The 23,016-nt window shown below is 46.9% G+C and overlaps 7 protein-coding genes across 7 annotated transcripts; 5 read left to right on the top strand and 2 right to left on the bottom strand.

Moving 5' to 3' along the window:
* Positions 1-2,323: 2,323 nt before the first annotated feature.
* Positions 2,324-5,078, bottom strand: RhiXN_11166 (cytochrome P450 family protein; the record flags this gene model as incomplete). The annotated part of the gene is made up of 17 exons (XM_043330981.1): positions 2,324-2,490; positions 2,550-2,578; positions 2,637-2,669; positions 2,728-2,832; positions 2,885-3,214; positions 3,267-3,299; positions 3,363-3,429; positions 3,489-3,582; positions 3,635-3,785; positions 3,844-3,913; positions 3,967-4,075; positions 4,134-4,163; positions 4,298-4,425; positions 4,482-4,525; positions 4,580-4,671; positions 4,728-4,828; positions 4,889-5,078. The coding sequence occupies 17 exons, from the start codon at positions 5,076-5,078 to the stop codon at positions 2,324-2,326; spliced, it is 1,773 nt and encodes a 590-aa protein (XP_043186326.1).
* Positions 5,079-6,666: 1,588 nt separating this feature from the next.
* On the top strand, positions 6,667-11,044 carry RhiXN_11167 (topoisomerase 1-associated factor 1; the record flags this gene model as incomplete). Its single annotated transcript, XM_043330982.1, has 16 exons — positions 6,667-7,051; positions 7,105-7,300; positions 7,351-7,807; positions 7,862-8,057; positions 8,110-8,280; positions 8,328-8,419; positions 8,477-8,527; positions 8,587-8,732; positions 8,787-8,902; positions 8,957-9,072; positions 9,123-9,269; positions 9,320-9,469; positions 9,589-9,783; positions 9,840-10,002; positions 10,058-10,156; positions 10,212-11,044. The coding sequence occupies 16 exons, from the start codon at positions 6,667-6,669 to the stop codon at positions 11,042-11,044; spliced, it is 3,513 nt and encodes a 1,170-aa protein (XP_043186327.1).
* A 278-nt stretch (positions 11,045-11,322) lies between these two features.
* RhiXN_11168 (ribosomal protein L34e) lies at positions 11,323-12,094 on the bottom strand (the record flags this gene model as incomplete). The annotated part of the gene is made up of 5 exons (XM_043330983.1): positions 11,323-11,407; positions 11,464-11,567; positions 11,630-11,790; positions 11,849-11,924; positions 11,999-12,094. The coding sequence occupies 5 exons, from the start codon at positions 12,092-12,094 to the stop codon at positions 11,323-11,325; spliced, it is 522 nt and encodes a 173-aa protein (XP_043186328.1).
* Positions 12,095-12,275: 181 nt separating this feature from the next.
* Positions 12,276-14,505, top strand: RhiXN_11169 (ICE-like protease (caspase) p20 domain protein; the record flags this gene model as incomplete). The annotated part of the gene is made up of 4 exons (XM_043330984.1): positions 12,276-12,525; positions 12,581-12,747; positions 12,810-14,121; positions 14,174-14,505. 4 exons carry the CDS (start codon positions 12,276-12,278, stop codon positions 14,503-14,505), a joined length of 2,061 nt encoding a protein of 686 aa, XP_043186329.1.
* A 459-nt stretch (positions 14,506-14,964) lies between these two features.
* On the top strand, positions 14,965-17,159 carry RhiXN_11170 (ICE-like protease (caspase) p20 domain protein; the record flags this gene model as incomplete). The annotated part of the gene is made up of 4 exons (XM_043330985.1): positions 14,965-15,256; positions 15,314-15,416; positions 15,465-15,492; positions 15,543-17,159. 4 exons carry the CDS (start codon positions 14,965-14,967, stop codon positions 17,157-17,159), a joined length of 2,040 nt encoding a protein of 679 aa, XP_043186330.1.
* A 327-nt stretch (positions 17,160-17,486) lies between these two features.
* Positions 17,487-18,696, top strand: RhiXN_11171 (uncharacterized protein; the record flags this gene model as incomplete). Its single annotated transcript, XM_043330986.1, has 7 exons — positions 17,487-17,611; positions 17,681-17,721; positions 17,773-17,840; positions 17,895-18,026; positions 18,081-18,137; positions 18,191-18,311; positions 18,377-18,696. The coding sequence occupies 7 exons, from the start codon at positions 17,487-17,489 to the stop codon at positions 18,694-18,696; spliced, it is 864 nt and encodes a 287-aa protein (XP_043186331.1).
* Positions 18,697-18,989: 293 nt separating this feature from the next.
* On the top strand, positions 18,990-19,735 carry RhiXN_11172 (Zinc cluster transcriptional activator; the record flags this gene model as incomplete). The annotated part of the gene is made up of 2 exons (XM_043330987.1): positions 18,990-19,349; positions 19,427-19,735. The coding sequence occupies 2 exons, from the start codon at positions 18,990-18,992 to the stop codon at positions 19,733-19,735; spliced, it is 669 nt and encodes a 222-aa protein (XP_043186332.1).
* Positions 19,736-23,016: the final 3,281 nt, after the last annotated feature.

Consider the following 23,016-nt stretch of genomic DNA (forward strand, 5'->3'; position numbering starts at 1 on the left):
ATCTTGCAGCTCACCAAACAAACCGTCCAATTTATGGCTGATGCCCGACGTATGCCCGCACCTGTTACGATAGACCACGTTAGCAAACGTGCGAAATAAGGTCCAAACCAGGAATAAGGAAGATCTCAGATGCATAGGGTGAAAATTTAGCTACATTGCTCCAAGGAGCTTCGTGACGGCCATGCCTTGGCCAAGAATAACATCCCGGTCCGGAATATATTACGAAAGGGTACTTACGCATGTATCCGATAGCGTCCCGCCCTCGTTATCCTGGCGAAACGTGTTAGCAAAAGACCAAAATGGTAAAAGTGGAGTGGATAAGGGATCAGATATAAAAAGGGTAATATGGTAGTTCACACCGTTTGGTAAACTTCGACCAGAAATCTCAATGTTTTCACATCTTGTGGGAGGAAGTCGAGAAATGAATACTCACCGATTGGTCATCTCGGGTAGCCATAACTATGAGGCGATGTGCTCAATCTATCAATCAGAACCTTTTAGTGCCTAGCAATTTTCACTGCAGATGAAAAAATATATATATCAGAAATACGGAAAGGTAATTTGATCTGCCCACGAATGGACAACCATGGTAATTCTAGAGCAATTTTAAGACTCGCCACATGAAAAGAAAAGCAAAACGAAAAGTCAAACGGGCCAAACATACCAAACGAGACTTGGATTCCCACGCGGATCTAATTCTTCACAAGGTTAAGGCCAACAAAAAGGGTAACCTTGAAAATTCGATTGCGTTAGCGTAGCCCTACGACGATCCGACGCATAATGAGGGTGATCAGATGGTAAAGCTAAAATCCTCCATACGATCCCACGTGTACGCAGGACCGTCAGTAACGACAACGTAAAAAACGCATCATGTGCATGTAGAGTGGGCTTGGGTATTGTAAAGAATAAAGGTTTACCTCTGAAGCGATTGAGAAGAAGTCATCGACCAACAGCCGGGAGTCGTTCGGTGCATCGAGGCAATAGAGGCATATCCATCTCCTTCGAGCGATCGAGGGTCATGAATTGAATGGGTAATAAAATGAATCGGTGGGGTAGGTACTATTCGGCCTCGTGGTCGGGATGATTTACCCCGGTCGTCGATCCTATGAATTCGGGGTCAATATCTTATCGTCGTGGGTCGTGAGAAAAAGGAAGCAAGTGATCAGGTGAATGACAATCTCAAGTGTTTTTCATTGCCCACGCGATATGCATGAGGTGGTCAACAACACGGGAAGAAGGCATCATGCACAGATCGAGACGGACGAACGACCGTACCAGAAAGGGGTTCCTTCGCATATTGATTGTGTGGTGGATCTATCGAGTAGATCATTAGTAAGAATTATGAGAAATAGCGAAATGAATGAGATGAGTCAGTCTATGCAGATGATTTTCATGTGGATCAAGGTAACTATGACTAAAGGTAGATTCGACATCACGAGAAACTACGTCGAGTCTAAGGCAGTGTTCTGACTCACTAATTTGGAAGTACCTATCCAACTGATGTTCATCCATCTCGAGGAAGGGTCTCATTGCACAGGTAACTAGGAATAGCCTATCAAGGAATGGTCAGAAACCCTTCAAAAATTTGAAGAGAATACAAAGTAGAGGTCAGATATTAGCGAGTTTACTTTCATTGACTCAATTTGAGTGATCAATATAACTAGGATTAAATGTTTTGGACATCATACGAAAGAAAGGTGTCGAAAGTGATAGGCTTGTGGTGATTCGCGTACGTACCATGTAATGAGACCTAAATCCACTCATGGCGGGCCCGGCAATGTCATACACATTTAAGGCTCGACATCAAGATCGACCATTGTGGACGGGAGCAAAATTGCGCGGGGAACACAGGTGCTTGATCAATGAGAAGCTCAATGCACGTGGGTTTGTAGGTGGTCATAGGTAGCACCTACTCGAGAGAACGTATGCGGTACTTGTTGATTTGGCAATAACCAAGGCTTCTCTCAATCTATTCCTCCATCTATTCGGATTGTCCTGTAGGGACCTTCTTCTTCATACCTGCATATTCCACTGCCAATTGCTTCCTCTAGTTTACTTGGTGCATAGAGCCAAGAGGGTATATATCTCCCCCCAAGCCTGCTACAGCCATACGCTCATGGAAGCGAGAAACGTACGCGTTGCACTCAGTGGAGCCTCAGAATGACCGAGTGGTACTGCGACAGTAAGTCTGGACCGATATTATGCTTCTGTTAGAGAAATCTAGATGTCTACATAGTTGTCGGCAAGTCGTGATTCGGTGGTACACGAATGAATAAAAATCAATCCAGTTCCATCTGTCAAAAACCTCTCGGGTGCAGATCTACTACGACTCTTCCGTGACAGTAACCCTGAGAAGCATTGCAGGTTCATCGCTGAGTGATCCGTCTTTGTGTTGAATGTATGGTTTGACGATTCCATCATCATTCCACTTGATATTGTCTTCGGAAGAATCGAACTGGAAGGACCCCACGAGATTCGAGAGGACTAGTTCTATATTTATTTTTTAGGGTTAGACTTGATTGATTAAAAAGCTATGTGAAGATACCAACTCATCTCTAGTTGGGAAAACTTCATCCCGCTATAGTATACGTATTGGGTGAGTATCGGTGAACCCACCCTATGAAATGGCTACTTACGGGCACGAACGCGGCCCTCCTGAAAACGTCATACTACATCAACTGGTAAGGTACAGCTCTCGATTTCAGCAGTTCCGGAACAAAAACTCACGTAGACGAGTAAACACCAGGGATTCGGGCGTTCGATAAGCTGGGCGGAAGTGGCTCAAGCCAACGACCTGGCCTGAACTCTCCAGCATCTTCTCCCCAGGTTCGTCTAGGATACAATTCAAGTGAGCTTGGCTCAAAGAAATAAGATTGGCACCTACTCATCCATATTGGCCGCCCGGATGGATAAATGTATGCTGGTGCCTTTAGTGACATGGATATTAGTAACCACAGACTTCCCATCTTTAGCAGTGACTGGGTAATAAAGGGGCAAATCCCAATCACTGGTTGCAGTGCGCGCTATGGCGCTCGCTGGAGAATGGAGACGCAAGGATTCACGACACACCGCGTCCAAGTAGGAAAGAGAATTGAGCTGGTCGTAGTCAAGATTCTTTCCATACGAATTATATGCTTGCCGAATTTCTTCCCTGAGCTTGACCTGGACGTCTTGATGCTCGGCCAGCAAGTGAAGTGTGCGTGACAACGCAGAGCTAGGGAAGTTCGTGAGACTTCACAATATTAGGGTTTGAGCAGTGAGCTTACCTTGTGGTATCATGTCCAGCAAATGCCAGCCCACTGTTGAGGATGATCATAAGCACTTAGCGATTCTGGGGCATTTGATCACAATCAGTTACGTACTTTACTTGAGCCAATACTTCTTCGTCGGTCATCCGATCCTGTGGAGCGACTGCAAGACTCTGTTTGACTAGCCAAGCCCCGCAGTTAAATACTTGATTGAAGTAAAAAACTGAGGGAATCACTCACGCAGAGCTGTCATTATATCATTTCCGGCTGCCACTTCTGAGTCTAGGGTGCCGTTTTCAAGTGCCTCCTTTTTCTTCTTGATAATACCAATCGCCTGAAGCTATAGTTACAGAATCTACCTCATCACCGAGCTGATCCACACTGACCGTTTCGTTCATGGTATCCACTACGTTTTTCATCTTCTGGATAGGACGGTGGGGGATAGCCTCCACTAACGCACGGCGGATAAATGCCGGCCCCATTCGTGACAAAGGCCCGATAAAAGGTTGGAGATACCACATCTCTGACATCAAGGCACTTCCGTAAGAGTTAAAGGGGATTGGATCACTGAGTAGATGGATACATTAGCACTCACAATACGTCACGGGATGCGTGAAGGTAGTCCGGTACGGTGCCTTCCAGTACTCCAAACGAGTGGCCCATTCCTTTATGAATAACAGCTTAAAGGTATTTCTACGTCGAATAAAAAATGAACTACCTGCTTGACTAATGATCTCGAGCGAAATAAGGTGGACCCATTTAAACATATCGATTACCCTATTATTTTCTCCATCGACTTGCACATCCGATGCCACCATCTCGACCAGCTGTTGGAAATTGAAGCATTAGTGAAAATATGGCTAAAGACAGACCAAATTATCTCACTTTGTGTGCAATCGCGGTTACTGTAGGTGTCTGGATAGTAATACCAACAGATGAATTATAGACAAAAGGTAATTGAAATATGAAATATTACCACTATGCGCAAGAGAATTCACCGTCAGTCATGGCCAACGTAGCTAAATGTTTCATTCAACCAATCTACTCACAATTTCGCATATGACTTGCAGTAAAAACAGGATTGAGAATCTGCCAAAAGTATTAGCAGTGCTTAGGGTACAGGCCAAAACCGATTGATTCCTATGTAGTACCTTGCGTTGAATTTTGTGCTGATCCCCTGCAGAATTGTAAATTATGAAGAGCAATCGTGAAAAGATGTGTCTTACTACTCACCAAATACTGTGATCACTGCTGGCCCAAAGATGAGCCTTAACCAACTGGGTATAACACTTATAAACTGCATTTTAAAAGTAAACATGATACGGACTCACGTCAAAAACCAGTCAGGCTGTTTAAAATCGTCATGGCCTTTCATTATGATCTCGCTCATAGCCCGGGGGTCCGATACCCATAGTTCATTTGCCTGTGCCAAAGTGTTATAATGGGTTGCGTTAGCATTATTGAGACCAAATAACCCACCCCAAACGGTCCCTTCACAAGACAGACGGAACCATAGCTTTCCCTTAGCTGGTCGTGAAACTTCATACTTGTCTGGCTGTTAAACATGTCTGGGGTGTTTCCTGAATAGGATGAAAGTTTATTCGAGTGATTAAGATAAAGAATTCTCGTTGATCACATACCCCAAATGGCAGAAGTTGAGGTAGGCCCGGCGAGGGCTGAAAGACTCGAATCTGAGCTCATTCTTTTCAACAAGGAGATTGTGCCCGCCGTTCCGAGTATACCAAGTAAAGCATAGTAAAGGTTGTTGTCCTGCGGGATTCCAAGGTATTGAAGTGTTGAGCTGAAGTAGGTTGAAATATCAGTTGACATATTGTATGGGATATTGCTATCTGCAGGTTGTTCTGAAAGGTGAGTATCGTATGCATTAAAGGTCTTCTATATATACTCACTCGATCTACTCGATGAAAGAGTCGCTTAAGTTAATCGTATAGGATATCTGATGGTAAGGTAGTCATCGGCGCGGGAGATGAAGTATGCACCTTGGCACTGCGCGAATCGACTCTACCCAAGAGAAGGGTGAGTAAAGTAACTTTGTAATGCCTACAGAGATGAATGCATATCCATCGAACCGCGAAGCGACAACATTTGATAGCTGGACTGATGCGCGCGTACGGATGATAACGTGTCAAAACTCGCAAGCTTGTGCTGCACACCGATCCCGGAACATCGAGTTTGTTTAATTGGAAGTCGTGGTTGGAGCCATAGATACTAAGGAAAGATAATATCCAGCCGAGTACTTTTATTGTGTATGCCTAAACTACCCTATCAGCAGATATCTAAGGTCTGGTGTGCAGCTAAGGACGAGTGAGACGTCGAGTACTATGCGTACGCTAACAGCTAGTGATAAGGCATTTATTGTGTTTGTTAGAATCTACAATCATCTCATTTCTCATTTCTCCAAGTAGGACGAATGCTTACCTACAATGTATTACAGGGAGCTACATTATTTCACATCGGCTTCGGGGATTATCTTCGTCGATCGTCCGTGCCAAGAAATGGTCCAAACTTTCAAGTTGGAAATGATGTATAGTTTATTACGCTCCACTTCGTAGCGGCTCGGCGTAAATATGCATGTATAACGAACCTAACCGAATCCAAGCCCAAGCGGCCGCCGCCATCCACACCAACGAGCTGAGAAAATATAGCGCCACACCATGCAACATCATCGCAGATTCAAGGGATAGCGACAGGCAAAACACCATAATTTCAAAGAGGCTATGTTGGTTATATTTCCTAGTTGTATGATTATGTACTCGGGTAGATAGCATATTGGACGCTAATATCTTTATTGAGGCCCGAAAGGCTCGGTCACTTGGCCACTAATATAAGCATGAGCTTCAGGTAGATTAGTGTTTGTCATGGTGAAAACTTCATTACTAAGCTGAGCGCTTGAGCTAATTCGAGCCTCGTTACTTTTTTGCGTTTGCATCGCACATTCGCATTCATATTCGGGCGTTAAATTAATGTTGTCGTTGTCGGAAATCGAGTGGTTCTGGATCACTCTTTCCTCGCTCTCGTCTTTTCCGGGATTGGGCCTTAGGAGCCGTTTACTGAGTCAATGTACAAGGTAAAGGCCCCTAAAGAGCGTTTCGCATGTGGAGCAACATTTAGAACAGTACTTCTTATGCTGTAGCTCGCTCTTTATGCAATGCAAGCCCAATACTATAGGTATGGTGCAATTTTGGATAGGTGCTCGGTTTGGGGGTTCAAGTTATTTGAATGGGAGTCAAAAGTAGGATATATTTATCTATGTCTATTTTCATCGTATCTGGCAGAAAAGGTTTATGAGAACGGTCCCCAAGTGGTCCCAGTCATTGTGCATCCTGACGCGGTAAGTGGATCATCGTTTGGAAACCAAACTCACGTGACCGCGTCCGAAGCGCGCTCATCCACACTCATGTCGTCTGACGAAGGTGACATTGTCGACATTTCCTCTTCTGAGAGTGACTCGGAAAACGAATCACTACAGAATGAAGAACAGCAGCCTATTAAAGAACCAACTCGACGAGATATCCTCGGTCCCGTTATCCAATCCACTGTCGCTGCACTGGGAGGTGTGGAAACCGATGCCGCAACTGGAGTTACTCGCTATGTGCTCGGTGATGATTGCCTTGGATGTTTACGCGATCTTAAGAAGCTCTGGCGCAAGGACGATACTGATGACGAGAGAACTGTTGCACGTGTGTTTTGGGAGACTAGGGTACTCCAAAATGATCTAGTGCCTATTCTTATCGAGACTGCAGGAGGGGATATAGTTGGCGACAAACGAGCGGTGGCTTGCGGTAGGCCTCTATACTGTTTCATCGCTTCCAGCGCTTATATACCCTTGGGATAGCCGATGTCATTGGGGCTATGACCTGGCCAATCGATATTGCCGCCGAGTTGAAGGAACTTGACGAACAGTTAGATGAAAGGACTGATTATGCTACGTTAGTCCTGGCACAATTGCACTATAAGGAAGCGCTTGCTCGTCCCGAGGTTCTCAAGGCACTCCAAAATATCATAATGCCGTGCATGGCCAAGGATAAACGGTAGGTATCTCCAACTGACCTGACAAAATAAATTATTGACATTGTTGTAGATCCCGTTCCGAGAGAGACACTCAGATTATTTCGCTTGTACTATACATCTTCCGCAACTTGCTTTTACTGAAAGACCCTCCTCGTGCATCATCATCCTTGTCAGCATCCTCGACATCCCTGGCATCCCTTCAATCACGCCTTTTGGTCTCACTCCGTACAACCGGACTTCTCGACCTCTTCCTTACTTGTACGTCTAACGCGGACGCACCAGAATTTTCCGAGTTTAGCGCGGTGCTCCTGGAAATAACGTATCTGATAATTCGTGGTGTTGGGGTTCGCGACGTCGCAAAAGTCAAAGAGAAAGTAGCAAGGAAAGGGGAGAGCGGTATGCTGGGGGACGGCGAGGATGAACAGCTCAAGGCGCTTTTGGATCAGGAGAAGAGACAGAGGCAGATTGCGAAACGTGGCGCACCTACACGGCATAGCCGGTTTGGGACAACCATTGCTCTCAAAACGGTATGCCCGTTTCCCCCAAGTTTTTTCTATACTCGAATGTTAATCACCGCTTAGAATAAGGAACAATACATTCTACACCGACAAGAAGCTATCAAAGCCGATCCTTCGGAAATGATTGACATGGTCAAGAAAAAACGAGCCAAGAAGACTGTTCGAGTGGATGAAGTGGGCGTCTTTAATCCTCTGAGCTCTGAAGCTCTTGGCGCGCTTGCTATGTTTGCTGGAAAGTTCGTCGAGTCTTGTTTCAATAGTAAGTTTAGAAACCAACTCTTATGATTGCTGTAATTTACCCTATCTTATAGCATTCATGTCATGCGTTCTCAAAGATATCAAGTCCGAGCGTCCAAAGTATACAGAGAAGGACAACCTTCGTCTACTTTTCCTCACAAAATGGTTCCTTGAATTCTTCCTCATGGTGCGGGAAAATCAAGAAAAAGAACGCAAACAAAAGGGTTTGGTAGCTGGTGCTCTGGGTATGTAAATCGTTTGTTCCACATAAACAAGTACTTACTGCCTGTAGAACTGTGGCCATTCGGCTATGTCAGTGAGGTGGTTGAACATGGATGGGCGCCTTGGGTCCTGAGGCGCATGCGAGCTGCAGTGGAAGAAAAGGTATGCAACTACACTGCAGAAGTAAAATAAGGTTCTCAACCGTACATGTGATAACAGCCCAAACTATGGGTCGAACTTCATGCAGGAATGGATTGTCTCACCCAATTGGTGAGTACCAAGAAGGTCGTTTTTTAATTATTATCGATTGACATTTGGTTCTCGCAAAGCTCAACCTGATCGTCCTCATGGCCCAAGATCCTGACGAAGCTAATCAAGAAGCTGCCGAAACTTTACAGCATCAGCTGTATTACAACGGGGAGGCGTTGGATGTGGCACTTGAAAGCTTAAGAGGGTATAAGGACCAAAGCATAGCGTAAGCACTTGCATTTCTACCGTTCACTGATTGATTACAATATGGGCCATTCAGGTACCTCGACTCGGCTGTTCATCTTGCATACGTTCTTCTTAGAATGCTTGAAAAATGGGCACACAGTCAAGGAGAGATGTACGTTCGCAAGAAGAAAAAGTCTCGAGCGAAGAAGGGTATGCTATCCGGCTGGTACTGTGCTTATGCGATCTAAAACTCACGGTTTACAGCCAAGGGTGTTTCCGAGGAAGAAGGCATCGTGGATGTCGACAGCGACGAGGGAGAAGAAAAAGCAACCGAAGATTTGGTCAAAGAACAGATGTTCGTGTTTGAAAAATACGAGGCTGTGAGTTGTAATCTGTATCGAGGGATGTCGGGGATTGATGTGTTTTATAGAAATTTGCCCAAGAGGACATTGCACACGCATGTCTTGTGTATCTAGCCCGTTGGCGAGAATTCACATCGTCGGAGCAGATGAGAAGAATCGTTGGTTTATTGCACAGACAAGCTGTCAAGGCCAAAGCAGAAGGATTCTTCTTCAAGGTATGTCACATGGCGAACAGGTTCGAGGATGTGAGTTCATGTATGCACAGGTTTCCACGCTTGCGCTCTTTCAGTCTATCCTCAAGAACCAGGCCTCTCTACCAAAGGACCAGCCCTACAAGGACCTACTTCAATTGATTAACTTTATATTACGCAAGTTCTTCAAGAATGCACAGGAGCATCCTCTATTATTAGTCGAGGTAAGCTCTTCTTTCCTCGCCCGCCTTGTTTCAGTATCTCACCTCGAATCACATTGCCCCTAAACGTGTGCACATCTCCCCGTCACCCTACGGCTTGATTTCAATCCTCATACTCCCAGGCATTCTTCCCCAAGAACCGCGGCCAATGGAAAGCATATTCGAGCTACGAACCCGAGGTTAAACCAAAGTCCAAACCAGCGGGCAAAGCCGAGGTCGGAGTCAAGAAAGGGTTCAAGACTTCAGAACAAATCGGAATCGCCGTGGCATGTCTGGTCGAAGAAGACAGCAAGTCGCTTATTGATTGGGTTGTGGATGTGAGTCCTACCCGGGTATCCCTTGGATTTTGTCCGACCCACTGATGTGCGTCAAGGTTTTGAAACGTGTTGGGAGGCAAAGACAAGCTATTGTGGAGGAAACCGATGCTGGTGAAGATCCTCCTAGCGATGAAGATGAGGAGGCCGCCGCGGCTCGGCAAGCTGCACTGCAGAAGAAAGTTCCTTCTCAAGAGGCGATGAACAAGTTTGAGGAATACCGTAAGTCCTTTTTGGGATGAGCACGTCCCAAAAACATGTTGTTGACATCCTACAGGCATTCCATATTTGGACGACCAACAATCTGAGGCTGCTACATCAAACAAGTACTTGAAGTTGCTTATGCGGCTCGTGGGGTTCACGTGCACGGACGATGGTGCGTAGTTCATTCTTGTGTAATCATCGCATTTGGTTGTTAACAGTTGTTCTAGACGCTCTCGAACCTGAATGGCACGTTCCAAAGCAGCTCACACCGTCTGAACTGCAAACCTCGCAAAACGTCATCGAACAATACCTCGCCAACCCGATCGACCTTCAAGGTAAAAAAGCAAAAGAACATCTCACTGCCAAACGAAGCACCCGAAGGAAACGGGAAGAATACGAAGAATCATCCTCCAGTTCGGAAGAATCCAAAGGACTCTCCGATACAGGTGAAGAGGACTTTTTACCAAATGACGAAGCGTCAGTGCAAAGACGGGCCGCACGGCGAGCCGCTCGTGAAGAGAGGCGCGCGGCGAAACGCCAAAGAAGGGAAGAGCGCGAGTCAAAGAAGAGGGAGCGCAAGAAGAAAGAAGTGCAGGTCTACAAGTCGGCGGAGATTATTGAAGACTCGGACGCTGAGCTTGGAGATGATGATGCATTCTTTGCAAAGGAGCGGGAGTTGATGGAAAAGGCGAAGCAAGCAGGTCAGGGCGCTTATGCCTCGGGAACGATGCTGGAGCACGGGACAAAGAAACGGAAGAAGAAAGAGGGGGGCCAGAAGAGGAGAGGAAAGAGGACCAAGGATGTTTTCGAGGCTGATGCAGAACCTCTTATCGGGGATGACGACGACGATGGAAGCAACTCGGAAAAGGAGGCCGAGCCTGTATCAAAGCCGAGACCTAGGCCACGACCCCGGCCCAAACCGAAGCAACCATCACCTGAGGAGAGTCCAAAGAGCGTTGCAGAGGACGTGGATGCTCGTTCGTCGGGAGACGAAGGGCCGATTGTACGCGCTCGTCCACGTCCACGTCCACGAATTCCAGTGGAAAGCGATGAAGAGTAGAGACACTGGCTATCAGTGATGGATATACCCGAGTTAATTAGAGATATTTTCATGTCACCTTCGTAATGCCGGAACATCGTTTTCACCTTGCCGACTCTTAGGACTCACTATGCATATAATTCGAATTCCAGCCCCATTTGTTGGCCGACCTCAGTAGTAATGTCGTTGGAGCATATAGTGTCATACAACCGGTGGGTTTTTGGATGTGGAAATTCGACTACATATGAACGAGGGCAGGGCATGACATAGCACAAAAACCAAGGAAGTAACAAACGCAATTACTTGCGAGGAGCTCCCTTTTCCTGAGACTTGATCACCTTCTTGACGATCTTGGCCTCCTCAATCAAGAACGCACGGAGGATGCTATTTATGATTCAAATTTAGCATTATATTAGAGCCACACTTGCTGAATAACGCACCGTTGCTTGACGCAGTCACCACACCTGCTTCCACCATACGCCCGTCGCACAGTCTTTTGGCGTTTTGAAATCGTTGCGTATTCGCGAGGACGGAGAGCTGGGACCTATGGATCCGACAGTTCAATAATAAGCTCATGAAATACAGTGCCAATATCTAGTTACTTACACCGGGAAGGGCAGTCCCACAGTCACCACACTTGGGTGAGGTCGCAAGCTTCTTCAAGTGCTGGTACACAAGCTTTCCACCAGGGGTCTTGACGACTCTCCTGCGGTTGGACTTGGTGTTGTAGGGAGTGCGCTTGCGGATGGTGACGCGTTGGGCCATTTCTAGACAAAAATATAGTAAATATATGCTCCGTATCACCGAATCATACGTTTGACACACCGAATACGGTTTTGAGGTTGTGTGTCGGCTCGGAGGTAAATTGATTTGCGTCCGGCGCTGTTCCGACGGGATGGTGCTACCAAGCCCCACAAAGTGGCTTTAGCGCCGGAGCTGTTCTTGGTTTCCCCCAGCTTGATCTTGACCCTTCACAAAGATTCCAGGTCTTCTCCTATACTGGTGTTGCTGTGCAATCATCGGCAGATCCCCCTTGGACCACACCGCGACAACCTCGATTTGGCAGAACATACGCTATGCGTTGTGAACAATCATCCTGTTTTAGTAGCAGCAGACACGTTTACACGCAACGCTCTCGCGGCTATGTGATGCGAACCGCCAAGTTATTTTATATTTATTGACGCATGCCAGGTATAAATACCCACCAGTCTCAACTCCTAGTTGCCCTACTTGCAGTCTAAACGAGTTCGAAATGTCTACCGCTCCCCAAAGGATTCCCGCATACGTGCTTATCATTGCTATTAATGGGCATAATCTCTTTGCTCCCGAATCCGATGCATACCGACTGCGCGACACATTGGTTCAGATTGGTATTCCAGAGTATGCTATTCAACTACTCATTGGTGCGCATGCAACTCGCAATGCAATCATTCACCACCTGCGTAATATCGCGACGAACCCCAACATCTTGAAGGACGCACCTATCATTATCTATTTTGCTGGTAAGTCGGTGACGAACGTTCTCGGCGTGCTCTGCACTGATGTTTTGTCTTCCAGGTCATGGTGTGCAACAGAGGTTCCCCATCCCCGGCCTTGGAACTATCAACGCCGAATGTATCATTCCATTCGATACTCTATCTAGCGGAAATCAGGTGCTGCCTATTCCCGACATAACAATATCTGCACTCCTTGGCGAGATCGCAAAGGAGAAAGGCGATCAGATTGTTAGTCTTGAATAATTACATCCATCCAGGCAGTGCAGCTAACTGACCCTTTCCTTAAACAGATGCTTCTACTCGATTGCTGTCACTCTGGAAGCGGATCTCGCGATAGTGACAACGAAAGTCGTGGAAAATTGCCAGATGGCCTCTTGAATATCGATGGGGAAGAATTCAAGAACGAAGATGGTGATATCTGGGCCAGCTTCCTTCGGGAGAATGGCAGTGCAGATGTAGGTCCCAAGTCCCGGTCTATAGCTACGTCTAGCCCGGGCTCGCTCCGCTACCAAGGAATCAAGTCTCACACCCTCATCGCTTCCTGTCGTGAATACGAGGAATCCTTCGAATACTCTAAAAGCGGGCAGGCTCCTACAGGTGTCTTTACCTCCGCCCTGATAGATGCGTTCCATGACTGTCAAGAAACTGGAATGATATGGGACGTAACCTATACAGGGTTCTTTTTTCGTCTCAAGAGCTTCATGAACGATGATATTCAAGGCCTCCAGCGGCAATTCGGGCGAGACAAATTCAACCAAACGCCTCAGTTAGAAGGGTACAATCTAGAGCGGCGTGTCTTTGCTACCCCAGCACTCCCTCATCGCGACCACGCTATCGCCCCTATCACAGCTACGGGAAGGCCCGATCATTATATCATTCCCGTTAGCTCACTTGCAGGGGTGCGCCCAGACTCTGAATTCGAGGTGTACGACTATTCTCAAGGCCAGCCCCGCACCAAAGGTCGTTTCCGCGTATCGGCCATTGACGAAGCCCGTGGCAGCACCACAATCGTGGGTAGCGGCCAAAATCCACGGCTCAGCCCTGACGCCTATGCCGTCCTGTGCATACTACCTCCTCCACTTTACATAGAACTATCGCCTCATCTTTATCAGATATGGACGTCCCCCGATTTCCAGAGCGATCTAGGAAAACGGCTGAATGCAAACTACCCAGTCGACCGTTTTATTGCTCTCGTTCGACCCGGGCAGGCTTCAAAACTGCGCGTTTCACCGTCCGCATCGACGGGTGGGATCAAGATAGAACCCACAGACGGTCGGAGCCGCTCGATTGCACTGCGTGACCAGCGTGCTTCTCGTCTATCCGATGCGCTCGCCAAGGCTGTGATGTTTTATTACCATCTCGAGCGCCAGGTTGTTGTCCCTCGTAATGACACGCCATTCGAATTGCAAGCTTTTGAATTGATCGACTCGGTTCCGAACGATATACACTATCGTAGCATACTCGTCCCCGATTCAAGGCGATCTATCAATTTCTCCCCTAATGAAGAGACTCGCATCTATCATTCAAACGCTCATTTCGGGCTGTATCTCAAGAATCGTACGAGCTATTCATACTACATCTATATATTCTATTTCGATCCGAGTAAGTAATGGGCGGTACTATCGTGTCATTTCAATACTAAAAACGTGAACAGACGATTTTTCGATAACACCCATTTATCTTCCTCCAACAGACATGCCCTCAGTACCCAAAGAAGGGGAGCTTACGATCGGTTATGGAAACAATGGCGCACCCCCGTTGACTTTCACGGTCGCTCCTGGCTTGACCACCGATCCTGGTTTCTTCAAGATCTTCTATTCGACTAGTCCATCCGAAGTGGGGGCTATCAAGCAAAAAGGCGTCGATCCTAACCAGCGCGGTACCCCTCGCCCAGGAACACCTTATTACCAGCCGACCTCGCCCTCGTATGGTTCGGTGTTATATCCAATTGCTGTTTTCAGCCGTCCTCCGGGCTCGAGACATTAGGAATAATGTGGCCAGCAATCGAGTACATAGTTTTTGTATAATACCCTACAGTTTTTGTGATCATGACGCGCATATACCTATAACATATAATATTTTACGTTGGGCTTGGATCCGCTTACTCCGGGCCAAGTTTCAGAGATCAGTATCAAAAAGAAGAGTATAAATTATAATGAAATCTCCGAGCGGCGCTGGTAGCTCGTTTCACATCATCAATAAATCCTATTTGAGGAATTCCCACGTACCACAGCATTGTACAATCATAACACGAGAGGCAGTGGACGTAAGACCCACTCTAGTACACGAGCGCCCATCGCCTGACAAGAACTGATTCCCCCTTGATTGGTGCATCGACAATATCCCTCAAAGGTATAACCCTAACCCCACCATCACCGGTATAAAACTGGGTGGATTAGCGTTCAAAGAAGTATCCCTCCCTTACTGTGCCTGCCTCTTGAAAACATGGTCTCAGACCGTCAGCAGCCACCATCTCCGAAGGTAGGAGTCTATGGGCTCATCATCGGTATCAACATATACAAGCGCCCCCAAATACACCCAGATCTAATGGGATGTGTCGGTGACGCTAATTCTGTCCTCAAGTATTTCACTGAAGACCTCAATGTCCCAGAGGAGAATTTTCTGTGCCTCTATGATGAGAAGGCAACTCGGGAAGGTATCCTACAGGGCTTTGTGACGCACTTGATTCGTAATCCGGCTATCAGGTACCATACTCCGATAGTCATATATTATGCTGGTAAGAGCATACCATACTCTGATAACATTCGTGCTAAAATCACTATCTTTAATATAGGACATGGCGATCGCATGCCAGCTCCTAGTGGTTGGCAAGCAGCGGACAATATGGTAGAGATGATCCTGCCCCACGATGCTGGTACTATGGACGCAAACGGACAGTACGTCTACGGTATCCCCGACTTGACGCTCGCGTTTCTGCTTTACAGCCTAAGTCAGGCCAAGGGGAATAACATTGTAGGCAAAAAGCTAGATGTCACTATATATATGAACTGACCAATAATTAGACGGTCATCCTAGATTCTTGCAACTCTGGTAGTGGTACTCGAAGTATCGAGGTTCGATCCCGCAACTCCCATGATCGATATTCTCCTGATATACCCAATAATCTGGATGCAAAGCTAAGGCGATCTTTGGGAGTTGATTATCCAACAGAGATAGAGCACAACCTTGCCTCGAAGCAGCCCGCCGGAACTCTGCTAGCACCCAGCCTTGATACCCATATCCTACTGGCAGCCTGTCAAGAGGAGGAACTAGCCCAAGAGATCCCGAATGTAGATCCTGAAACTCATGAACTGGGCAATCCACCATCCAAAGGGGTTTTCACAAGTACCCTCCTCCATGAACTTCGCAAAGCCGACCTTGGATATACCAGCTACACGACCCTATTTCGTAACATGTTATCGACCCACCGCGAGTTCCGTCCCAAGCTCTCCCAGCCACTTGGACGACAGACGTTCCAGTGCGAAGGTCGGAACCAAGATCGTTTACTCTTTAGCGTCCAGTTCTCTATTTCAAAGGGCAAAATAAGTCTTATGCCTACGTCCGACAAAGCAGTCTATCGTGCTAGAGTTGGAAGCGCACAGGGGGTCGTACCCGGGACAGAGTTCGGAGTGTTCACCGATAGGATGGACTCCAAGGCTCCTCCCCTCGCGATGCTGGTCGCGAGAAGTGTCGGACCAACCATGTCGGAACTATCCAGCATAGAGCCCAACAACCCACAAGACATCCCGGGAGGCGCATACGCCACCATAATCAAATACAATGACCACTCTAACGGAGTGCGGATCTGGGTAGACGAAGGGGTTAGAGCAGACGAGTTTTGGCAACGTATTATCACCAACCTGCAGCCGCTTCCCATTTTCTGGGCCGACTCAAAATCTCCCGGGCATCAGGATATGGAGATAGTGATGTTTGGTGAAGATATCCACGTTCGAGGGGGACACCTGACTCCGGGGAATTTGGGAAACCCCCACACACTGAGACGCCACTACGATGAGAAGCGACTGGTAGAGATGCTCTGTGCAATTGTTTACTTCCACTACCACTTGAAGGTGAAAAACAGCGACGCTCCTCTTCGCGAGAAACTCGGCGTAACTCTACGAGAGCTGAAGGAGAAGAACAACAACTGGGGGAGCATAATCTACGAGTCTGTTGGAAATGATTTGTTTGGCGAGAGCGTTTCGAACGGCACAGTTACCATTATCCACCCAGACCCCGACAAGATATACGGGCTGGAGCTTGTCAATAACTCGACAGAAAACCTCTACCCTTACATACTTTACTACGACTTTGAGGACTACAGCGTAACATGCCTTTACGAGCCTGCGGGTCGAACCGTTAAACCACCCCTTCCTGCCAGTAAAACGTTAGTCATAGGTTACGGATCTACGGGGTCTCAACCGTTCCAAGTAGATTTCACCAATCCAAGATCTATAAAGGAGTATGGGGCATTTGTTTTGTTGGTAGCTAGCCAATGGGTTGACATCGGGTATCTCCAGCAAGGATCTCCATTTGAAAATATCCCGATGGACGCTCGAGGGGAACGGCGGGGTTCTTTGGACTCCATTGTTTGGGATAATATCATCATCCGGGTTGAAATGCTTAAACCAAATGAGAGTTAATCTGTATAACAAATTGCCTGTAATATGGATAAATGCACAATGTATATGTATTCGTACTCGGGTTGAATAAATTTAGTGTGACTGGAACCTGTGCAACACAGTAGAATAATGCCGAAAGCTCCAATTTTAGCCTGAGTGACATAAGCAATCACAAAAGCTGTGTTAGGCGCCTACAAAGTAAGGCCGACCACGGGCTCAGGTCACACCTCAACATCTTACGACCACAGTTGATCTCTGGTACCCTTTGTATTATTCTTGAACGAATAAGTGTCATTACCTGTTTAACCCCCAGAGAACGGATAGCAAACCACTCACCCCCTCGACATCATGGATACCCGCGCCCCACCAGCTGGACCACCTCCCCGATATAACTTTATGCAACGGGTGTATCGTTACAACCTGCGACCTGTTGCGCTCACATGCTCTGTTCTTGCCTGGATCTGGACACTGCTGTGGCAAGTCATTGACACGCGATCTACAGAACCAATATACACAGGGCGCTAACCCAACTTGTTCAATAGGGCTATCCGATCTTTCCAGTCTGTAGCAGGGGACCGAGCCAGTATGTTTATTTTACCCATTCTGACAAACAATTGGCTGACCGTTTGAGCAGGCTTTTCGAGAATAGTTGCATTTGATATCACATTGGGCGTCTTGTACAGCGTGGCATGCCTGATAGAGGTGGGTTGAAAGTGTTGCATACGTGGAATTATACTCAAAATGCCTGTTTTTTAGACGTTTGGATTCTTTGCTATGTTGCGTCAGCACACAAAACTTGTTGGTCTTTACTCATGGGCATCCGTTGCCGGCGTGGCCGTTGTCCTGGCCGCCGAAGTCATCAGAATCATTATTCATTTTACCCTGAAAGTAAGGCAGTTCCACGCGCGCGGAATCAATTGGATCTGACTCTTATCTTTCCAGCGCTCCCTGATTGACGAATGCACGCGAGAAAATACTGGAGACATTGTAGTCTCAAGGGTAAGCCGACGTCGCCTGGTCGTACGAGTCAGTATACTGACTAAAATAATTAGCACGGCTTTTGGGATCCCGTCACGACCTCCACCCTTAGTGAGAAACAGGCTCGGGAATGGTGTAGCGATGCCTGGAGCCGTGGCACTTTCAGTGACTTTGCCTGGTTCATTGTTTCCGCTCGTAAGTCCTATCTCGGAGCTCGGAAATCGTTTAAGTTCAGAATACTAATTATTTAATACTTTTAGTGCTTGGCGCCATGTTTGTATCGGTAAATTTCGCCTACTGGCGTCAGCTTCTCGACCCAACATCTGTAGTCTCGCGCTATCCTCGTGCCCCCTCAGAGCGGTACGGCATGGGTGCATTACCTCATCACCCACAGCCATACAACCCTTACGCCCAGCAACAGTACAATCCCTACTCTTACGGCCAGCCTGATCCATTTGCTCGTTCCGATTACGCCCCCCCTTATGATGCTCAGAAGCTACCCGGATATAGCTCGCATGGATTTGACAATCAAGAGCCGCGGGACGACAAAGATCCCAACGGCCCACGCCCCCCGGCATGAAATAGTCATACCTGGTTGTAGGCTTCTTTCAATGGCACGTTATCAAGATTTCCACCGTGGACCTGGGACATTTCTGCCCCGTTCGACCGGTAAACATATTTGTCTGTATTTTCATTGTATCCTTTCCCGAACGCTATATCCTTGTGCACTTCATAGTTTTATTATCCAAATTAAATGCTCCCGTTCATTCAAAGATTGATTGCGCAACACTCTGGTCGATCAGTTTGTCATTGTTATGCACCCAATCACCTGTAATATCCCGGTCTTAGTAAGCGTGGCGTACTGGTTGTGTCATGAACGACAACGACGTCTGTTTAGCTGAATTCTATTTCTATACTCTTGGTGATAAGACTGTGTACAACCAACAGCTCAACGATTTATTCGTGTGCTATACACTCTCCCGAGGCCTTCAGAAACCATGCAATTCACCGAGGCGGCCGCCACTGCCTCTCGAACTTATCCTCCGTATCGTTCGCTTTGCTGGTTTCACAGATCCCAAGCCGGATATGAACTTGACTATGGATGCCGTGATACTTGCGAAGACGATTGCACACGGGCTCTCTTCGGACTTGTACATGACTGAGAGGCTTACTCGTGCCCAGCTTGCTTCAATGGCGCGTCTCCAGCTTATAGAACTGCCGTGGGACGACAGCGTGAGTGATTACAACAAATCAATCGGCTACAAGTGATGTGTCATTCGAAGAGGCTAAACTAACCTAAAACGTGATAGGAACCCACCTATGACTTTCATGACATACATCCCTACACATGGGCATTTATCCCCCTGGGGACCCAAGATGAGAGATTTGGATTCACGGGTAGCCCAAAGGGAATTGTTGCCGCGCTCTTCCCGTGCCGTAACGGGACGGAAGCGGCGGCCGTTCAAACTCTGAGCGAAGATGTGGTCATTGGCGAGACCTTTCCTCTCGAGCATGTGATTAGTCAGCAGTTGGAGGAAGGGGAGATGCCTTGTGTGGTTGTAATCTCGCGAGAACGTGCGCGGCTATTGGTTTGGAGGTGGTGGGAGCCTAAGCTCTAGTATACGGGACCGGAGGTGTGGATCTTTTTGTTTTTTTTGTGTTTTTTGTTTTTGCTTTTTACTTTTTGTCTTTTCTTTTATGTTGTCTATCATCATAGCATACGAATTCAAACGCGATAGTTGTTTCTAGATGTTTAACTCGAGATTGGAGTGATGAGGTCTTTGAAAGTGCGTATAAAATGCGATACTACTACGCCAGGTTGATTTTCTGCTACAATTAATCATGCTGGAAAGAATACGGATGGCCCTATATGATCGTACAACTGGATTCAAAATTAGGTACAGCTTCTATTAAAGATATCTACAATTTTACTCGGAAACTAATACAGACCCTACAGTTGCGGCGGTAGCTACCCGGGAAAGCGGGCTTCGGGTGACGCTGTTTCAGTCGACCATGCCTCCAAGTCTTCCAAGTCCAAAGCAATATGGCCGCTAGTGTCAGAATAGGTAAAGTTGTATACCAGCGCGCACACGACACTGATTATGAAGAAAATAAAAAGAGCGGTTTCCTTTCCAAATGAGATCAGAAATATGCCTAAAGAATTATTTGATGATCAACTCAAGTACTCAGGTACGCGACAGAAAGCGATACATACCGAATGACGAGATGCAGCCAATACCGAACCGAGTAGCAAAGACCCACCATGCCTTTCTGGGCGCTACGCCGAAAGGCTCCCTAGTATATGCGCGTCATTTGGAGCCACCTTTGTAAACTAGTTCAAGCTTACTCATAGCTGTAAAATTAGAGTCTATACAGGGTGAGACCGCCCAAGAGCATGATACTGAGTGGATAGCCTTATGACAAGCTCGTTCATTCTGACTTCCAGAGCCGTCATCTATGCATGAAGAACCCCAAGGGGTAATAGAGCATCCATTCCGTGAATTGCGGGACCAAGTGCCCGAAGCAAGCTCACATATTACTGTGATTCTTTCGATACCCAGCAATGTGGCACCTCAAGGTACACTCCCTCCAAGAGCACATGACTGACGACCGGAAGAGGGAAATAAAGTAGGCAAATCATGATTGCAAATGGAAGATACCATCTGATGAGACCTACCCAAATAGGCTCTGCGAGATGAGACGCATCGATGAGTTGGTCTGAAGTGGATCCCATGTAACAAACAAATGATCTCGGGAAGCAGCGCTGAGGTAGCAATAATGATGAACGAGTCATGAAATAGCAATTTGTGGTCACTAAATGGCTTGCGAGATTTTTAGATAGAGGGACAAATACATGGGCTATTGAAACTTACTATTTTGGCATTTCTGGGAGAAACGCTTCTAGTAGTCGTGCGATGTCGTTCAGACGAGGCGTTGTTCTCGTGGGTGCGGGCGGGCTTACATTGGACATGGCTGAAATTTCTTCACTTGTGTTCGAAACCAACGTTGCAATAGGCTCGGAACCCCATCTACCGTCCCTCTCGGGCCATGGAGCTTTGGAGGCATCAATCCCACATTGATCGTCCTTGATATGGTACATTTCAGCTTGCTGAATAGTCGTATTGTCGGTTGCTCTCCCTCCGGTAAACCAAGACAAGACCCCTCCTGCCGAAGTCAACTTGATTTTTCCTAGGCAATCAATACGAACCACGAATCACTGATTATTGGATACTGTGTAAATACAAGGATGTATTCGTGTAGAAAAGGAGGTTTATGCGATTTTCCCGCTTGGACACGAGTGATGCGCACTTGACCCAAGCCAATATCTGAACAAGCATGGCTGTAACGTTTTGGTTTGTGCCAGTACATAGCTTATATATGCCATTGTTTGCTCACCTGCAAAACGTGACAATATCGGTGCCCCATTCAGAGTTTGCTACAAAAGTGCCTGGGATCACTGTACAAGGTTATAATGCTGAAAATCAGTGCGTGTGTTTAAGTGAGAATTGAGCTGAAATCAAGATCAATACATACTGATTTTAGGTATCAATTCTTCCATAGTCTGATTCATGCTGAGGGAGGCATACTAACATTGTAACTTTCAGACCATATCCTACTGAAAAAAGGAACCTTTTACTGATGTACTGATTTTCAGGATCTTATCACACCACAGTGCGGAATGAGTTTAAAAATGATGTATACGAAACATAATAAAATATAGGCTTACTTCGCGGCCCAATTGGAATGTCTCCGACCACGGGGTTGAAGAGGCTATTATAATCCCAGGCAAGGTGACTCTCATTCGGTTGGGAAGCGTGCGGCACTCACGAGATGTTTTCGAGAAATAAAGTCAGGAAGCCGATGGCGAGAATTGAGTTGACCTTGGAGCTTCTTGGAGCAGCTCTGGGTTAAGATAGACTCCGAGTTCTACTTCTTGAGAAAATGTAGATGAACGCGTTGGAGTACGAGTTCAGAGGTTGGACGCTTGAGGATCGAGGTGGTGACCATGGGACAGGGGAGGAGGAGGAGGTTTGGACTTGCTGGGACCTGCACCGTAGGTCGACGACTCGAGTTGGCTGGACGATCTTTTGAACATTTCTCTGGAATATTGGTGGCTATAGTAAACGTGAGGGCCAGACAAACGAGTTATTAGGCAATGAAGGGAGTATATTGGGGCCTCAATAAATAGACGTCATGCGATGCCTTTTCCCGGCGATTTCGCGAGGAAGACCGGCGTCGTAAGCAGGTTGCAGACACTATGAGGACTGAAACATAGGCGCTTAGTTACGGATATCTGAGTGTCACACCCACCAACAAAGACGTTCATTAAAATTACCCTTAATGGTGCATGTGTCATGGTAAGGCTTGTGTTAATTTCACACCTTTGTGCTTACTACTGTCAATGGAAAGACATTTACCATAATTGCAGAGGCTCCCGAGTCTCAAGCGACCGTCAATCAGTCAGTGCATTTCCCGTTTCGGGAGCATATACGCGTGGTAGCTGCCCGAAACCCATAAACACAAGCGACTATTCTGCGCTCAACGAGCCCTTTCGAGCATAGCCAGGCCCGCAATTCACTTATTGCTCGGAATTGCGAATTGATGGATCAGACCATGACTGGCACACACAGCTGACTACACAATACATAGTTTGGCAAGGCCTCTAGTCGCGTGCATCGCGATAGCACATTATATCCCATATCTTCGCGATTAAGCACTAAGTCTATCCTTGTGCAGCCCCAAGGCTGACCCATGTACATTCAACCTTATACTTGTTATCCCAGGATGTATCGCTATGCTAACGATGAAACGCCAAAATTCCTTCGAGATTTGAGAACATAGGTGAGTACAAATACAATTGCGTGAGAAGTCTGCACGTAGAGTCGGCGCGAGAATTCAC

Source organism: Rhizoctonia solani, chromosome 14, assembly GCF_016906535.1.
Source record: "Rhizoctonia solani chromosome 14, complete sequence".
NCBI classification, from domain to species: domain Eukaryota; kingdom Fungi; phylum Basidiomycota; class Agaricomycetes; order Cantharellales; family Ceratobasidiaceae; genus Rhizoctonia; species Rhizoctonia solani.